Source organism: Manis javanica, chromosome 1, assembly GCF_040802235.1.
Source record: "Manis javanica isolate MJ-LG chromosome 1, MJ_LKY, whole genome shotgun sequence".
In the NCBI taxonomy this organism is placed as follows: domain Eukaryota; kingdom Metazoa; phylum Chordata; class Mammalia; order Pholidota; family Manidae; genus Manis; species Manis javanica.
This window is the reverse complement of record NC_133156.1, coordinates 140,330,767-140,342,795: the sequence shown is the minus strand read 5'-3', so window position 1 is coordinate 140,342,795 and position 12,029 is coordinate 140,330,767. Positions and strand designations below refer to the sequence as shown.

The following is a 12,029-nucleotide window of genomic DNA, read 5'->3' as shown; positions in this document are numbered from 1 at the left end:
AAATCCTATTACTCACATGTTATCAGTAAGTGTTTCATCTGTTTCCAGCTTAGCCATTTTCTTGTCTAGTTTAAGCAGCTCCTTAGAGTGCCATTTAAAGCCCAGCACTTTTGCCACCATCTGTGACTAGGAGCACAGCTTGCCATCGGTGACCTAGTCACAGGTAGTGAGGACAATGGCATGGTAAAAGGTCATCCTTCTCCCAGAGTCGGCCCAGGAGACACCATTGTTAAGCTTGAGTTAAACCCTCAGGACATGTGGCATGTCATAAATGTTGATGGACATATCAATGCTGTTAGTATACCTGGCCCTGCTCCCATCCACGACCAGGTAACAATGATGGTTAATTTTATATGTCGAGGCTGGGCCACAATACCCAGATATTTGATTAAACATCATTCTAAATGAGGCTGTAAAGGTATTTTTTTTATGAGATTAACAGTTACATGAGCAGACTTTGAGTAAAGCAGATTACCCTCCACAGTAAGCTTCATCCAATCAGTTGAAAACCTGAGTGGAAAAAGATAGGCCTTTCCTGGAAGAAGAGGGACTTCTGCCAGGGGACTGCCATTGGGCTTGAAAAGCAGCAGCAGCTCTTCCCTGGGTCTCCAGCCTCCATTCACTCTGCAGACTTGAACTTGCCAACCTCTGCAATCTCATCTTTCTCTCTCTTTCCCCAAGTTATGTGTGTGTGTCTGTGTATGCATGCGTGCACACGTGTGTGTGAGCACATGCACACCCTATTGGTTCTGTTTCTCTAGAAAACCCTGATCAATATAATAATCAATAGTTTACCCAAAATTTCTCCATACATACTGACTATTCTAAGGAGGTTAACAGTTTAGAAGGGGAGATATTTAAAAGCATGTGTATTCCAGTTGTAAAATAAATAAATCTTGGGGATATAATATACAACTTGGTGACTAATAATACTGTATTACGTATTTGAAAGCTGCTAACAAGAGTAGATCTTAAAAGTTCTCATCATGAGAAAAAAAATTTGTAACTAGGTATGGTGATGAATGTTAACTAGACATTATGGTGATCATTTTGCAATATATACAAATCTCAAATTATGTTGTACACCTAAAACTAATATAATGCTACATGTCAATTACACCTCAACAAAAAATAATAAAGGCATGTATTGATAACCATTTTTATAATATTACTACTTAACATATTTCTACATATATGATTTTATCTTGCTTAGTCAAAGAAAAGACAAAAATATTTATTACCCTTGGGATTCACTCAGTCTCTATATACATAAGTGTGCGTGTGTTATGTGTGTGTGTGTATATATCTGTGTATGTTGATAGATATATTAGCCTCTATTTCTGTTCAATCTTGAGAGTTCGTGTGTTATGTGTGTGTGTGTATATATCTGTGTATGTTGATAGATATATTAGCCTCTATTTCTGTTCAATCTTGAGAGTTTGTGCATACTACACACTGTTCATATTGTTCTTGGTTGAGTATAATGAAATATTTTGGTTCTTCAGATGTTTATACAAGAAGGATATCATAAAAATAGGTGTAGGAATCTTAAAAAGCAAGGACTGTATGAGAATGTTTGCAAGATCTTATCCCAGTGAAGGAAGAAGCCCTAAATCCTGTAATTCCAACATCAGGATGAATCTAGGCATAAACATCTTGTCTGTGCATAAACATTATACATGAATTAAAGTCTGAGCAAAAGAAAACCAATATGGCTAATGCTGTCCAAGCTCTCTAGTCTCTTTTTTCTCTAAGAAGCTACAAGAGCCCTCAGAGAGCCGTGAACTTACCCAGTAAGGGATTTCTGGCACATTTCCAACTGGTCCAGCAAGTGTGGCAAGAGCTGCCCCATGGTCTCATCTCCAACACAACACTGAACCACATTTGGCATTTCACGTGCCCGAGTCATGATCTTCACCCACGATTTATCTATATTGGAAAAGCGCTTGGCTTCCTATGAGAATGAGATTACAGAGCACACTTAGATGGGCCAGTGATCTCAAAGGCAGAGCACCTCACATACCTCTGCAGAGGCCAGATTTCCAGCATGTCCAGTACCCCAGTGATACGTGCCTGAAACGTCACTGATTTCTGTTTCAGTTCCCCTCAGGCCCTTGGCTCCACACCACCCCCTTTCTCAAATAAGCATCCTTTGCTCAACTCTGGTACCCCCATTAATTAACTAAAAGCAGGAAACAGACATAAAAGTGATAATACAACATGAGACAATTTGGGAAGAAAGGACACTCTCAGGTGTTTCACCAGTTATCACTAAATGAATTGTTTTTTCGAGTGTTTTACACTGAGCATTGAATCATTTGTGTATTTAGAAAATAAAAGAAACATTTAAAAATAAGATGCACATTAATTATAGTATTACCCTAATATTAAGAAATTTTTTAACTGGTTTTTATTTTTCAGGAAAAAAATGGAAAATTCACAGATTATTTTGAGAGAGTAGGAATAATTTTACTTTCCTCCTTAAAACTTTCATCTCTTTCATTGGTATTTTACCAATGAACATGAACTATCTAATATGAGAGCAAAAAACCCCTGCCCCAATAGCTTTTTTAATGTTGTATGTGAGCATTTCCATCAACTCCAATGTGAGATTCTTCTCCAACCAACAAGAAAATTATGCCAAGTGTAAAAGCAAAACTAAGTAAATACTTCAAATTTTAGAATATGAATATATTTCACTGGTAGCCAAACAACAAATCAGCCAACAGATCTGTCCACTATAATTAAACTGAAAACTAACCCAAAAGAACGCCAGGAACCCTAAGTGAAGAGAATAAGTAAAAAAGTTGTTTTTAACCTCAACATACACTCCATCTATACCTAGTGAGATGATTACACTTTGATGAGAGAAACATACTCAATATCCTGAGAAGAGGGCCTTTTTGTTTTGCAGCTTTTTTCCCTGGCAGATGACCACCCATCAGTTTTACAGTACAGATATAATCAGATACTTTGCACGGTGTGAGTTATTTTAAAGTGTCAGTAGTAAAAGAACAAATTATCCTACCACCGTCAGGATAACTATTCCATAATTCTACAGTGTTTCAAATATTACCTTCAAATTTACTGGAAGGAGTTTATCAATTATGCAGGCATTCATTCTTTGTTTTCTTAACCCTCCATTTCCTACAAAACCTCACAGTTCTGTAGCATTCTTACCTTGATTTCCACGCTCCTTCCTTTACACAATTACACTCTCTCTTTGAAAAATAGTTCAACAGCAACAGCAAAAAGATTAGGGAGATGGTGGCTCAAGAGAGGTTGAAATATGATTGCATTTTTAAAGGAATATTTAATTATTAGAGAGTTCTCTAAGTTAAAACCTGATTAAATTACAAAGAAAATTCTAAAACCTTGGGAAGCTGCTTGGCAATATCTCCTCCCACAAAGACGGCTTCTAAGTAAATCCACAAGTTTTGCACCATCATCCAGTTCTCAATGATGTCCGTTGAGTTGGAAAGGTACTGCACCCATTTTTGAATCTGGGCTTTGAATGGCATATTGTACCTAAAATAAGAAATATGTTCAGCATTTGGGTGGTTTTTTTGTGTTTTATTTTGTTGTTGCTTTCAAACCAAAAAGGTTTATAAAAATCCTATTTCTTACCTATTTCTTTACAACTTTGATTATGGTGCTGTTTTTAAAAATAATGCTACCAGGGGATTAATTCCTCACCACTCACTGGGCATTGTTAGACTAATTTCTTCCCTTTTGATCCAGAGCTCAAAGAGGTAGAGGACATGTCAACTAAGGAGCAAAGCAGGGATTGCATTTGCCTCCAGCAGCTGCCAGAGTAATGTGACTCTGACAGTGGCCTCCCAAAGCCTTTTCTTTCTTTATATATATAGAATCTCATTTCCACCTAGACACATAGCTGCCCAGTTAAAGTACTGAATTTCCCAGCCTCCTTTGCAGCAGCATGCAGTGCAAAACTAAGTTCCACATCAACTGTTCTCAGCCCTAATGCACACAGGAATCATCTGGCAAACATTAACATGTACCTATGCCAACCTGGGTCCCACCCCACAAAGACTCTGATTCAAACAGTCTAGGATGTGGCCCAGGTGCTGGGATTCTCTTAAGCTCGCAGGCTTTGTCTAGTGTAAAGCCAGGACTGAAAACCACTCTTCTAGGTGACAGGTGAGTGGCAGCATTGTATGTTAAGGAGTGGTTTGGTGGAGAAGGGCCACACTGGAAAACACAGAAGAGTGAGCCAGACAGACAAAGCTAGGGTCCCTGATGACGGGATGGAGCCCCCACTCCAGCCTGGACCATCCACCTTGGAGCTTCTTTCTCAAGAGAGAAACATGAATTGGAGCCTTGTTTAAGCAATGTTGTATGCAGTGCTGGTGTTATTTGCAGACAAACTTGATCCTACATGATTCTACTACCATTGTTTTTCCCCTTCTCTTTCTTCACCCTTGATTGATCTCTCCAGTCCAACAGAGTATGAACTTGAAGTCTTCTCAAATATTAGTCATATTAATGAATAAAATTTTAATCCCCACATTCTTAATTGCTAAGTAGACTGTTGTAACATTCCACACATCTTTCTAGGTTTCTTTGTTTATACTTCTCACTAGAATGTAGGTCCCTAGCAAGACATCTCTGTATTATTCATCGTTCTGTCCATAGCACCTGGAAGAGTGCATGGCACATCGTGGGTGTTAATAAATTTGTCTTGAATATATGTTTTGCATACAACTCTGCCTGTGAATTCACTGTCATTGGTAAGGAAAGTTTACCCATACCCAACACAGGTGATTTTTACTTAATTTATATGTGTACCTTTTCTACCTCCCTGGGGTGTGTTATCTTCCATCTGTAGTTCATTCTGGTTGGACCGTAACCAAATTCACCAAATTCTAAGTAGTTCAGAGTCTAGATTATCAATGGTCTAAATCTCTAAGACTTAACTTTATATTCTGTATTACTCATTTCAAACACTTAGGTGTACCAAGTGGAAAGAAGAGGAATTTTTATCAAAACCATATTAAGTAGTTATTACTTCCTACATTTAAATTATTCACAAACATAAACACAGAAAATGGAGGGACATTGTAAAGATAAAATAGCACAATAAGCTCATATCTCAAGGTACCCACATTCAACACAATTACCATATATTTGAGAAAATCCTAGTGAACAAAAAATAATTTCAGAATAAGCAAAGGGAGGCAAAGAACCAAGGAAATGTTAAGTCCATGGCTCACATACCCAAAGGATGATGGCTTTGCTGTTACTACCAAATAGAAGTGTTAGACTGGCATGGGCTGTGCTGTTTTACTCCCCTTTATAAATTAAGTGCATTCTCTAACAATCTGTCATCTCATTGAAGCATGTACACAACTAAGGGCTTCTAGTCTATAGCTGCTGGCAGAAAGGTTTTCCAAATAGAATAATTATTTTGAAATTCAGAATAATTTTCCCTCTGGATTCTAGAGCCTGTCGAGCTGTCAGCTGTGCAGTAGACTTGTCAGCAGCAAAGTTGAAATGTTCCACAAGATTCAAGTGGCTAATTACACATTGCATTACTTCATCCAATTGATGGTCTTAGACATGTCCCACAAATAGAGGATAATGAAAGAAAAAAACAGTATTATACATGCTGTGCCAAAGGCTAAAATTAAAACAAGTTATTTTTAATGTTGAATAAATTGTATGAGGGGTGTTGTTACATTTTTTAAATTAACTTCCCTTAAAATGTTTGTTACTAGGGTTCTCAAATCTCAGGGGAAAGAGGGGTGGGTTTCTTACCTGTTGCTAAGCAATGAGCCCAGCAACATCAAGCTGTCCTCCATGTTGGCGATGATTTCTGAGGTTCCATCTACTCGCAGAAGGAGCTCTCCACGGGTTTTAAAGCTGCCAAAGGTGAATGTTTTGTTGTCCCATTCATTGATCACTTGCTTCAGCTTTTGCTCAATGTCTCTCTCTTTCACTGCACTGATACAGATGTCCTGTTAAAATTGCAAGTGCTCATTTTATCATAGAAAGGGTACGCATCCTTCTTGAATAGCCTAGATTCAGCCGAGGTCCTATCTTCACCATCTGCTTCATGTGTATCTATAAATATTTGTATTATTCCCAGATCTAAAATGCATATGAGAAATGGTGTGTCTGTTTGCAGATACAAACTTAGGTTCTGAAATGGAGATAGCCATGTTACTAAATAACAGAACCTTAATTTGTAAAATTTCTCACCACATTCTCCGGAAGGATGACAGAAAAGATAGAATAACAAAGGAATACTATTTGACCATGAGAAAAAAGGAAATCCTGCCATGTGCAACAAAATGGATGAATCTCAAGGGGATTAGGCTGGGATAAGTCACACAGAAGAAGATAAATACTATATGATATCCCTTATATGTGGAATCTAAAAAAACTGAACTCAAAAAACCAGAGGGGCAATGGGGATTACCAGGGGCCTGGGGAGTGGGGGACTGTAGGGTGTTTAAGGTTCCCTACTTGCAACTAGAAGATAAGTAAGTCCTAGAGATCTAATACACAATGCCGTAATTATAGATAACAAAATAGTATTATAAACATTAAACTTGCTAAGAGACTAGGTCTTAATTGATCTCACTGCTAGAAGAAATAATTAGGTGATACATAGAGGGGTTAACTAAGTTATAATGGTGATCTTGTTGCAATATAAATGTATCAAATCAATATGTTGCCACCTTAAACTTACACAATATATTACATCGAATATATTTAGGAACTGGGATACAAGAAGATATGTTACAACCTTTTAAAGTTTGAAACTCTAATGAAAGGCTCAAAATGTCATGTGTCTCCAGTTGAACTCTAAAGTCAAATAAATCAGTGCTGTAAAGAGGAAGGAATTCACAGAAATCTAACCTCCTCCCACTCTCTGGTCACCTCCCGGTCTCCTCTGCAGCCTCGTCTTCTCCTAGGCCCACTAGCCGAGCCCTGCCTCTGCCCTCATCTTGTCTCACACAGCACTCCCTCTCTGGATGAACTCTCCATCTCCACACAGTCAGTACCTTTTGTACCTCCAGCCCACATCCATTTGCCTACTGGGCTTCTCCGCTTGGATATATCGATGAAGCCCCAAATACAATCTGTGAAATCATCAAATTCATGCCCTAAATGAAGCTCATAGTCTTTGACCTTGTCACTCAACCTTATTCCTACCTCAGTGATAAGCATTAACATCCATCTAGATCTCCGAGCAAGAAACCTAGGGTTCATCCTTAGCCTCTCTGCTTGTTTCGCCCACTATGATGCCTCTGTCACCAAATCCTACTCACTTTTACCTCCTAAAGATCTCTACACTCTTTTCTCCCCTCTCCAGCCTCCCTACCGGCCCCCCTCATCCAACACACCGTTATCTCCCATCTGGGATACTCTTACACACAACCCCCAGTTGGTTTTCCCATGACTCCCCCTTGCCCTCATCTAATCTTCTCTCTACACAGCTACCAGAGTGATCTTTACAATGTACAAATCCAGCAATGTCAGCCCCTTCTGCAAATACATCTCCCAGATGGCTCCGCATTGCTCCAAAGACCAAAACTGGTAACATGTTCTAGCCCCACGCCCACTCCCCTTCCTCTGCTGTCTCCTCCCTTCCCCACCCCACATCTGAGCCACTCTGGCCTTCACCTGGCTCCCCAAACATGCCTTAGACCTCTCACACATGCTTTTCCATCTGCCTGACACTGTCTTCTTCACACTTTCCAGGCCCCTCACACCCTCACCGCACAAGCACACTTCCCCACTAGTCACACCTGTGCACCCCCATCTTCCCCACCTTTACTCCTTCCCTCCCCCAGACAGGTCAACCCCATTACTGTAAGCTCTAATAGAGCAGCCTGCTTTTACTTCAATGGTATTTACCACAGCTTATAACTATACCTTTATTTGTGCAATTATTTAATTATAGAAATTTCTTAATGATCCATGAACGCAGGAATGCATCTTTATATCCCCAGAACTTAACACAGAACTTATCACATAAACATGTGTTGAAAGAATTAACAGCTGAACACCAGGAAAAGAGTTTTAACTGTCCTAGCATTATTTACTGGCCCGGCATTCCATAATGTAGAAATGCTACCAAATGAATCACCTGAGCTCTTCCAATTTCCAACCACACCACCTATCAACTGTACCTCTATTTCCTCTTTGTATTTCAGAAGAGGTGCCTCCATGATATTTCTTAACTTAAAAGTTTCATTGCCCACATCCAGACTGTGCCCAGTGAGAGCAGCTATCCTTTCCCAGTGCCTCTCCATCATGGCCTTACTGGCCATGTGCTCCAGCAGCGGGCAACACTCGCTGAAATCATCAATGGTCTTCTTCAGATCCAAGAAAGCCTGCCAGTCCTTCAAGGCCCTGGGCAGCTTCCGACACCTACAAATGGAAGCCGCCATGAAAGGTCATTTGAACATAAGCCTGGATGTCCCAGCAGAACATAAGATGGTCCGCTAATGTGTCTATAAAAAACAGTCACTTTAAATACTATCACACATTTAAATCTCATGACTCAGCATGTATCTGTTAGTATAATTACTTTTACATTATAGAAAATTGCTCCTTCCAATTGGGAAAGGCTTTTTTTTTCAATTCCCTCATAAAAATTAACTAAGTAAAAGGCATTATTTGAAAGGACAGAGGTGCCTCCCAGTTCAACTCAACTCTACAACCACATACTGGGACCCTACTAAGTACAAAGCATTGCATCATACATCAAGCTGTCAACTAAAAAATACAACAAATGACCCTCCCTTTTCTTTGGGTTCAACACCAGAAAGGATGTAGAAAATCATAAGGCTCCTAACTTTTATTCCAGGGAGTCATCTAACACAAACTTCAAATGTTTGATAAGTATAATATAAATAGAGCTCAGCTTCCTCCAGGCTGTAGAAAAGCCCCTGACAAGATTCATCCAGGTTTAAAGGATGTGATTGTCTCACCAGGTACACACAGGGATAATTAAAAGACAGCATTTGACAAGGGTGATGTCAATGAACAACAGCAATGCAGCACAATGAGTGCTCAAAGCATCTGAGGTGAAAACAGAACTTGACAGCCTTTCAAAGAAGAAAGCATTTGAGGTTCAATAGCAGGCTCTGGGCATGTTAAACATTAATTTCTCACCTGTTCTGGAACTCTAAAAGCTCACTGTTGATTTTTTCAATATTCACTTCTGACCAAAGGATATCATGATAGCTATTTACAGTTTCAATGACACTGTTGTACAGAGTGTATATTTTCTGTAGAAGATTTAGTTGCTTCTTTATTTCAAGGAGCTGAGGATACTTTGTAACTGGCAGACCAAAAAGTTCCTCTCCCCCTGTATAGGTGATGTATTTCCGGTATAGATTATCAAATTGATTCTAATGCAAACACAAGTGAAAATTCATCAGAATGATTAACATAAATAAACATTAAAATAGAGAAAAAAGATTGGTAAATAAGCAAACATGTATGATCTCTGAGCACAAGTAAATAGGAATACTAAATGAGTTTAATTATTACATAAAAATCAACTCTAATTATAACCACACCAAATCTTACTTCTTAAAATTTAAGTGCATACCATATTGCACAATGTCTTTCTATATATATTAAGGGAGGAAGTATGTATTTAAAACAAATCAAGTTTTTTCTTGCTTAGACGGTCATAGAAACTTTAAAAAGATTACCTGAAACATGATAAGCCTATCACTGGCTTCCTGGGGCTTTAAACCACTAGCCATTGGACCATTCTGAAACAAAAGTTAAAATACACATAAAATAGTGTCATGTTTGCATACAAATTTCATGATCCCAAAGTATTTGAGTACCAAAGTTAGCTTTCATGCATACCTACACAATAGGAAACAAATTTATTTGTTAGAAAGGACATAAGAAAATGACACATTTGGAAATATTTTCAAGCCTAATAAAGCCAAATTAATGCCACAGCTTCCAAATGTCAAGAAATTTTGAAAACTAAAAGTATGAGCTATGCATTTCTCAGGTGACATAGACAAAGAAGGGTCAATAACTACCCACAAGAAGCACACATACTGCCTGGTTTTGAATTGAAATACCAACATCACATAATGCACAAATTTCAGAACTCTAATATCTATTTGTAAAGTGACCTATGATCTTAGCATTCTAATCAGGTTTTTGTACATCAGCACACCTTAAATATGTGAATTTCTGTGCTTCCTCATCCATGAAGTTAGTGCATGTGTCCAATCTTGTAACTTAATTAACTTTCTGCTTTTCTGTGCTACTAGTTAATTTTACCCTACAATTTTCCCTTCTGTAGCACATTATAGCTGGCTAGAAATTGGTTTTATTACACAATATATTCTCAGTGGAAGATTCTGGCTAAAGCTCATATATGTATGATTAAATATGTACTGTCTCTGTTGTCTAATTTTGGGTCTTCAGCACCAAGGGCAGCGCCTAGCACATGCTGGGTTCTCTACAGTACTGTGGAGCCAGTAAATGCTGTGGGGAGGATGGCCATTATAATTGTACATGAATAACATTTGTCTACACAAATTTAGAAAGCTATCGAACAGCTTCAGCAACAGACCAATATTAAGTGAGCAGCACTTTTAACTCTGGATGACCTCTAAGGGGAAAGAATTGTGAAGGGGAAATGCCTTCACTCTTCTGAAAATAAAGTTCTCGTTCCTAGGAATGGGAGTTCCTAGGAATTTAATTTCATTAAATTTGACCCATAATCTTTAAACAGCAACTACATTTTTACATACTCTACTCACTCTTCCCCGAAAATGCACACAGAGAAAAATAGGGTTGTACCAAATCATAGTCCAAATAGAACTGATGACAGTCTTGGAGGAAGACCTCCACGGTGCTAATAAGCTCTTTCCTGAAACCAGGCTGCAGAGTGACTAATTCATTCTGAACTTCACTAGCACGTGCCAGGAGCTTCTCCCAAGCATATCGCAGAGTATCCACTTTGTCCATCTCTTCCTTTGCTATCAGAAGCCCGTATTTGTTAAGCAGAGCATAGGATTCCTACACAAAAGAAGGAAAATTTAATTTCTGCCAGTCAGATGCATAAATCTACATACTCTTTTAGTAAAGCATTTCTGGACGTGTTAGAATGGAAAAGAGCATCACAATAGGGAAACCACCCAGAGAGAGTTCTACTGATTCTGCTTGCAAAGTGTAAAAGCTGAAATGAGCAGCTGACCTCCCTAGGCTTCAGTTTCTGAATCTGCAAAATGAAAAAATTCCCTAGCTGCTTCACAGAAGTTTTGTGAATACAAAAGTAGCATTTCGAATGCATTTTCTGTAAATCATTACACAAATAAAAGGTATTTTTACTTATTTGAAGGCTGTAAAATAATATCAAGTCAATGAAAAGAAAAACATGAAACAATTTAATTGCTACTGTTAAAATAAAATGAATCAGAGTTTTAACTCTATCTCATTGCACATTGTTGGTAAGAGGTTCCAGTAGTAATACACGAGACAAGGCATTCATGAATGAGAGCCTGGGCTGAGTCACTGGATAGAAGATTAAAATAGGGCAAAGTTTGGTTTTCATGAGAAAGGATTTTCCTTAAATATCCTTGGCGCCTTCCCCCACCATGACTCCTCCCCATACAGGTAGAATAAATACCTGATTGTTGCTCTGGGGCAAAGATTGCTGAGGCTGGCAAGACCTGGCCCAGTGCCTCTCTCCCTCTTCCCTCTTTCTCCTCAAATGCATGCCTCTGGCCTGCTCCCCAATGCCAATAACATGGAGCAGAGGAATAGAGAGGCCTGCAGCTCTTCAGCACTGCCTCTCTCTGATGCAAGAGTCAGCACAACAATGCTGGGATTTTTATTCAGAAGCCCACAGTGAGTGTATATGGATTTAAAGTGATGGAAATATGGGAACTGCACACTAAATCATGCATTCCAAATAAGTTCCATCAGTAAGAAAGACTGCATTTTGACCTTGACTACTTGACAACAGTTCTGTCTTAACTCCCTGGGCCTTCTCTTCCAACCCCAGGGAC

The 12,029-nt window shown here is 38.8% G+C and overlaps 1 protein-coding gene across 1 annotated transcript in view; it reads right to left on the bottom strand.

Annotated features, from left to right (window-relative positions):
* The window catches only part of DNAH5 (dynein axonemal heavy chain 5), a 262,049-nt gene that overhangs the window by 139,476 nt on the left and 110,544 nt on the right, over nucleotides 1-12,029 (bottom strand). The window contains exons 25-31 of the mRNA XM_073237789.1: nucleotides 10,819-11,037; nucleotides 9,699-9,761; nucleotides 9,151-9,389; nucleotides 8,163-8,403; nucleotides 5,779-5,978; nucleotides 3,375-3,528; nucleotides 1,791-1,954 (exon numbers count right to left, since the gene is read on the bottom strand). Of these exons, the coding sequence (XP_073093890.1) occupies nucleotides 1,791-1,954; nucleotides 3,375-3,528; nucleotides 5,779-5,978; nucleotides 8,163-8,403; nucleotides 9,151-9,389; nucleotides 9,699-9,761; nucleotides 10,819-11,037 (1,280 nt within the window). The remainder of the gene's footprint in view (nucleotides 1-1,790; nucleotides 1,955-3,374; nucleotides 3,529-5,778; nucleotides 5,979-8,162; nucleotides 8,404-9,150; nucleotides 9,390-9,698; nucleotides 9,762-10,818; nucleotides 11,038-12,029) is intronic.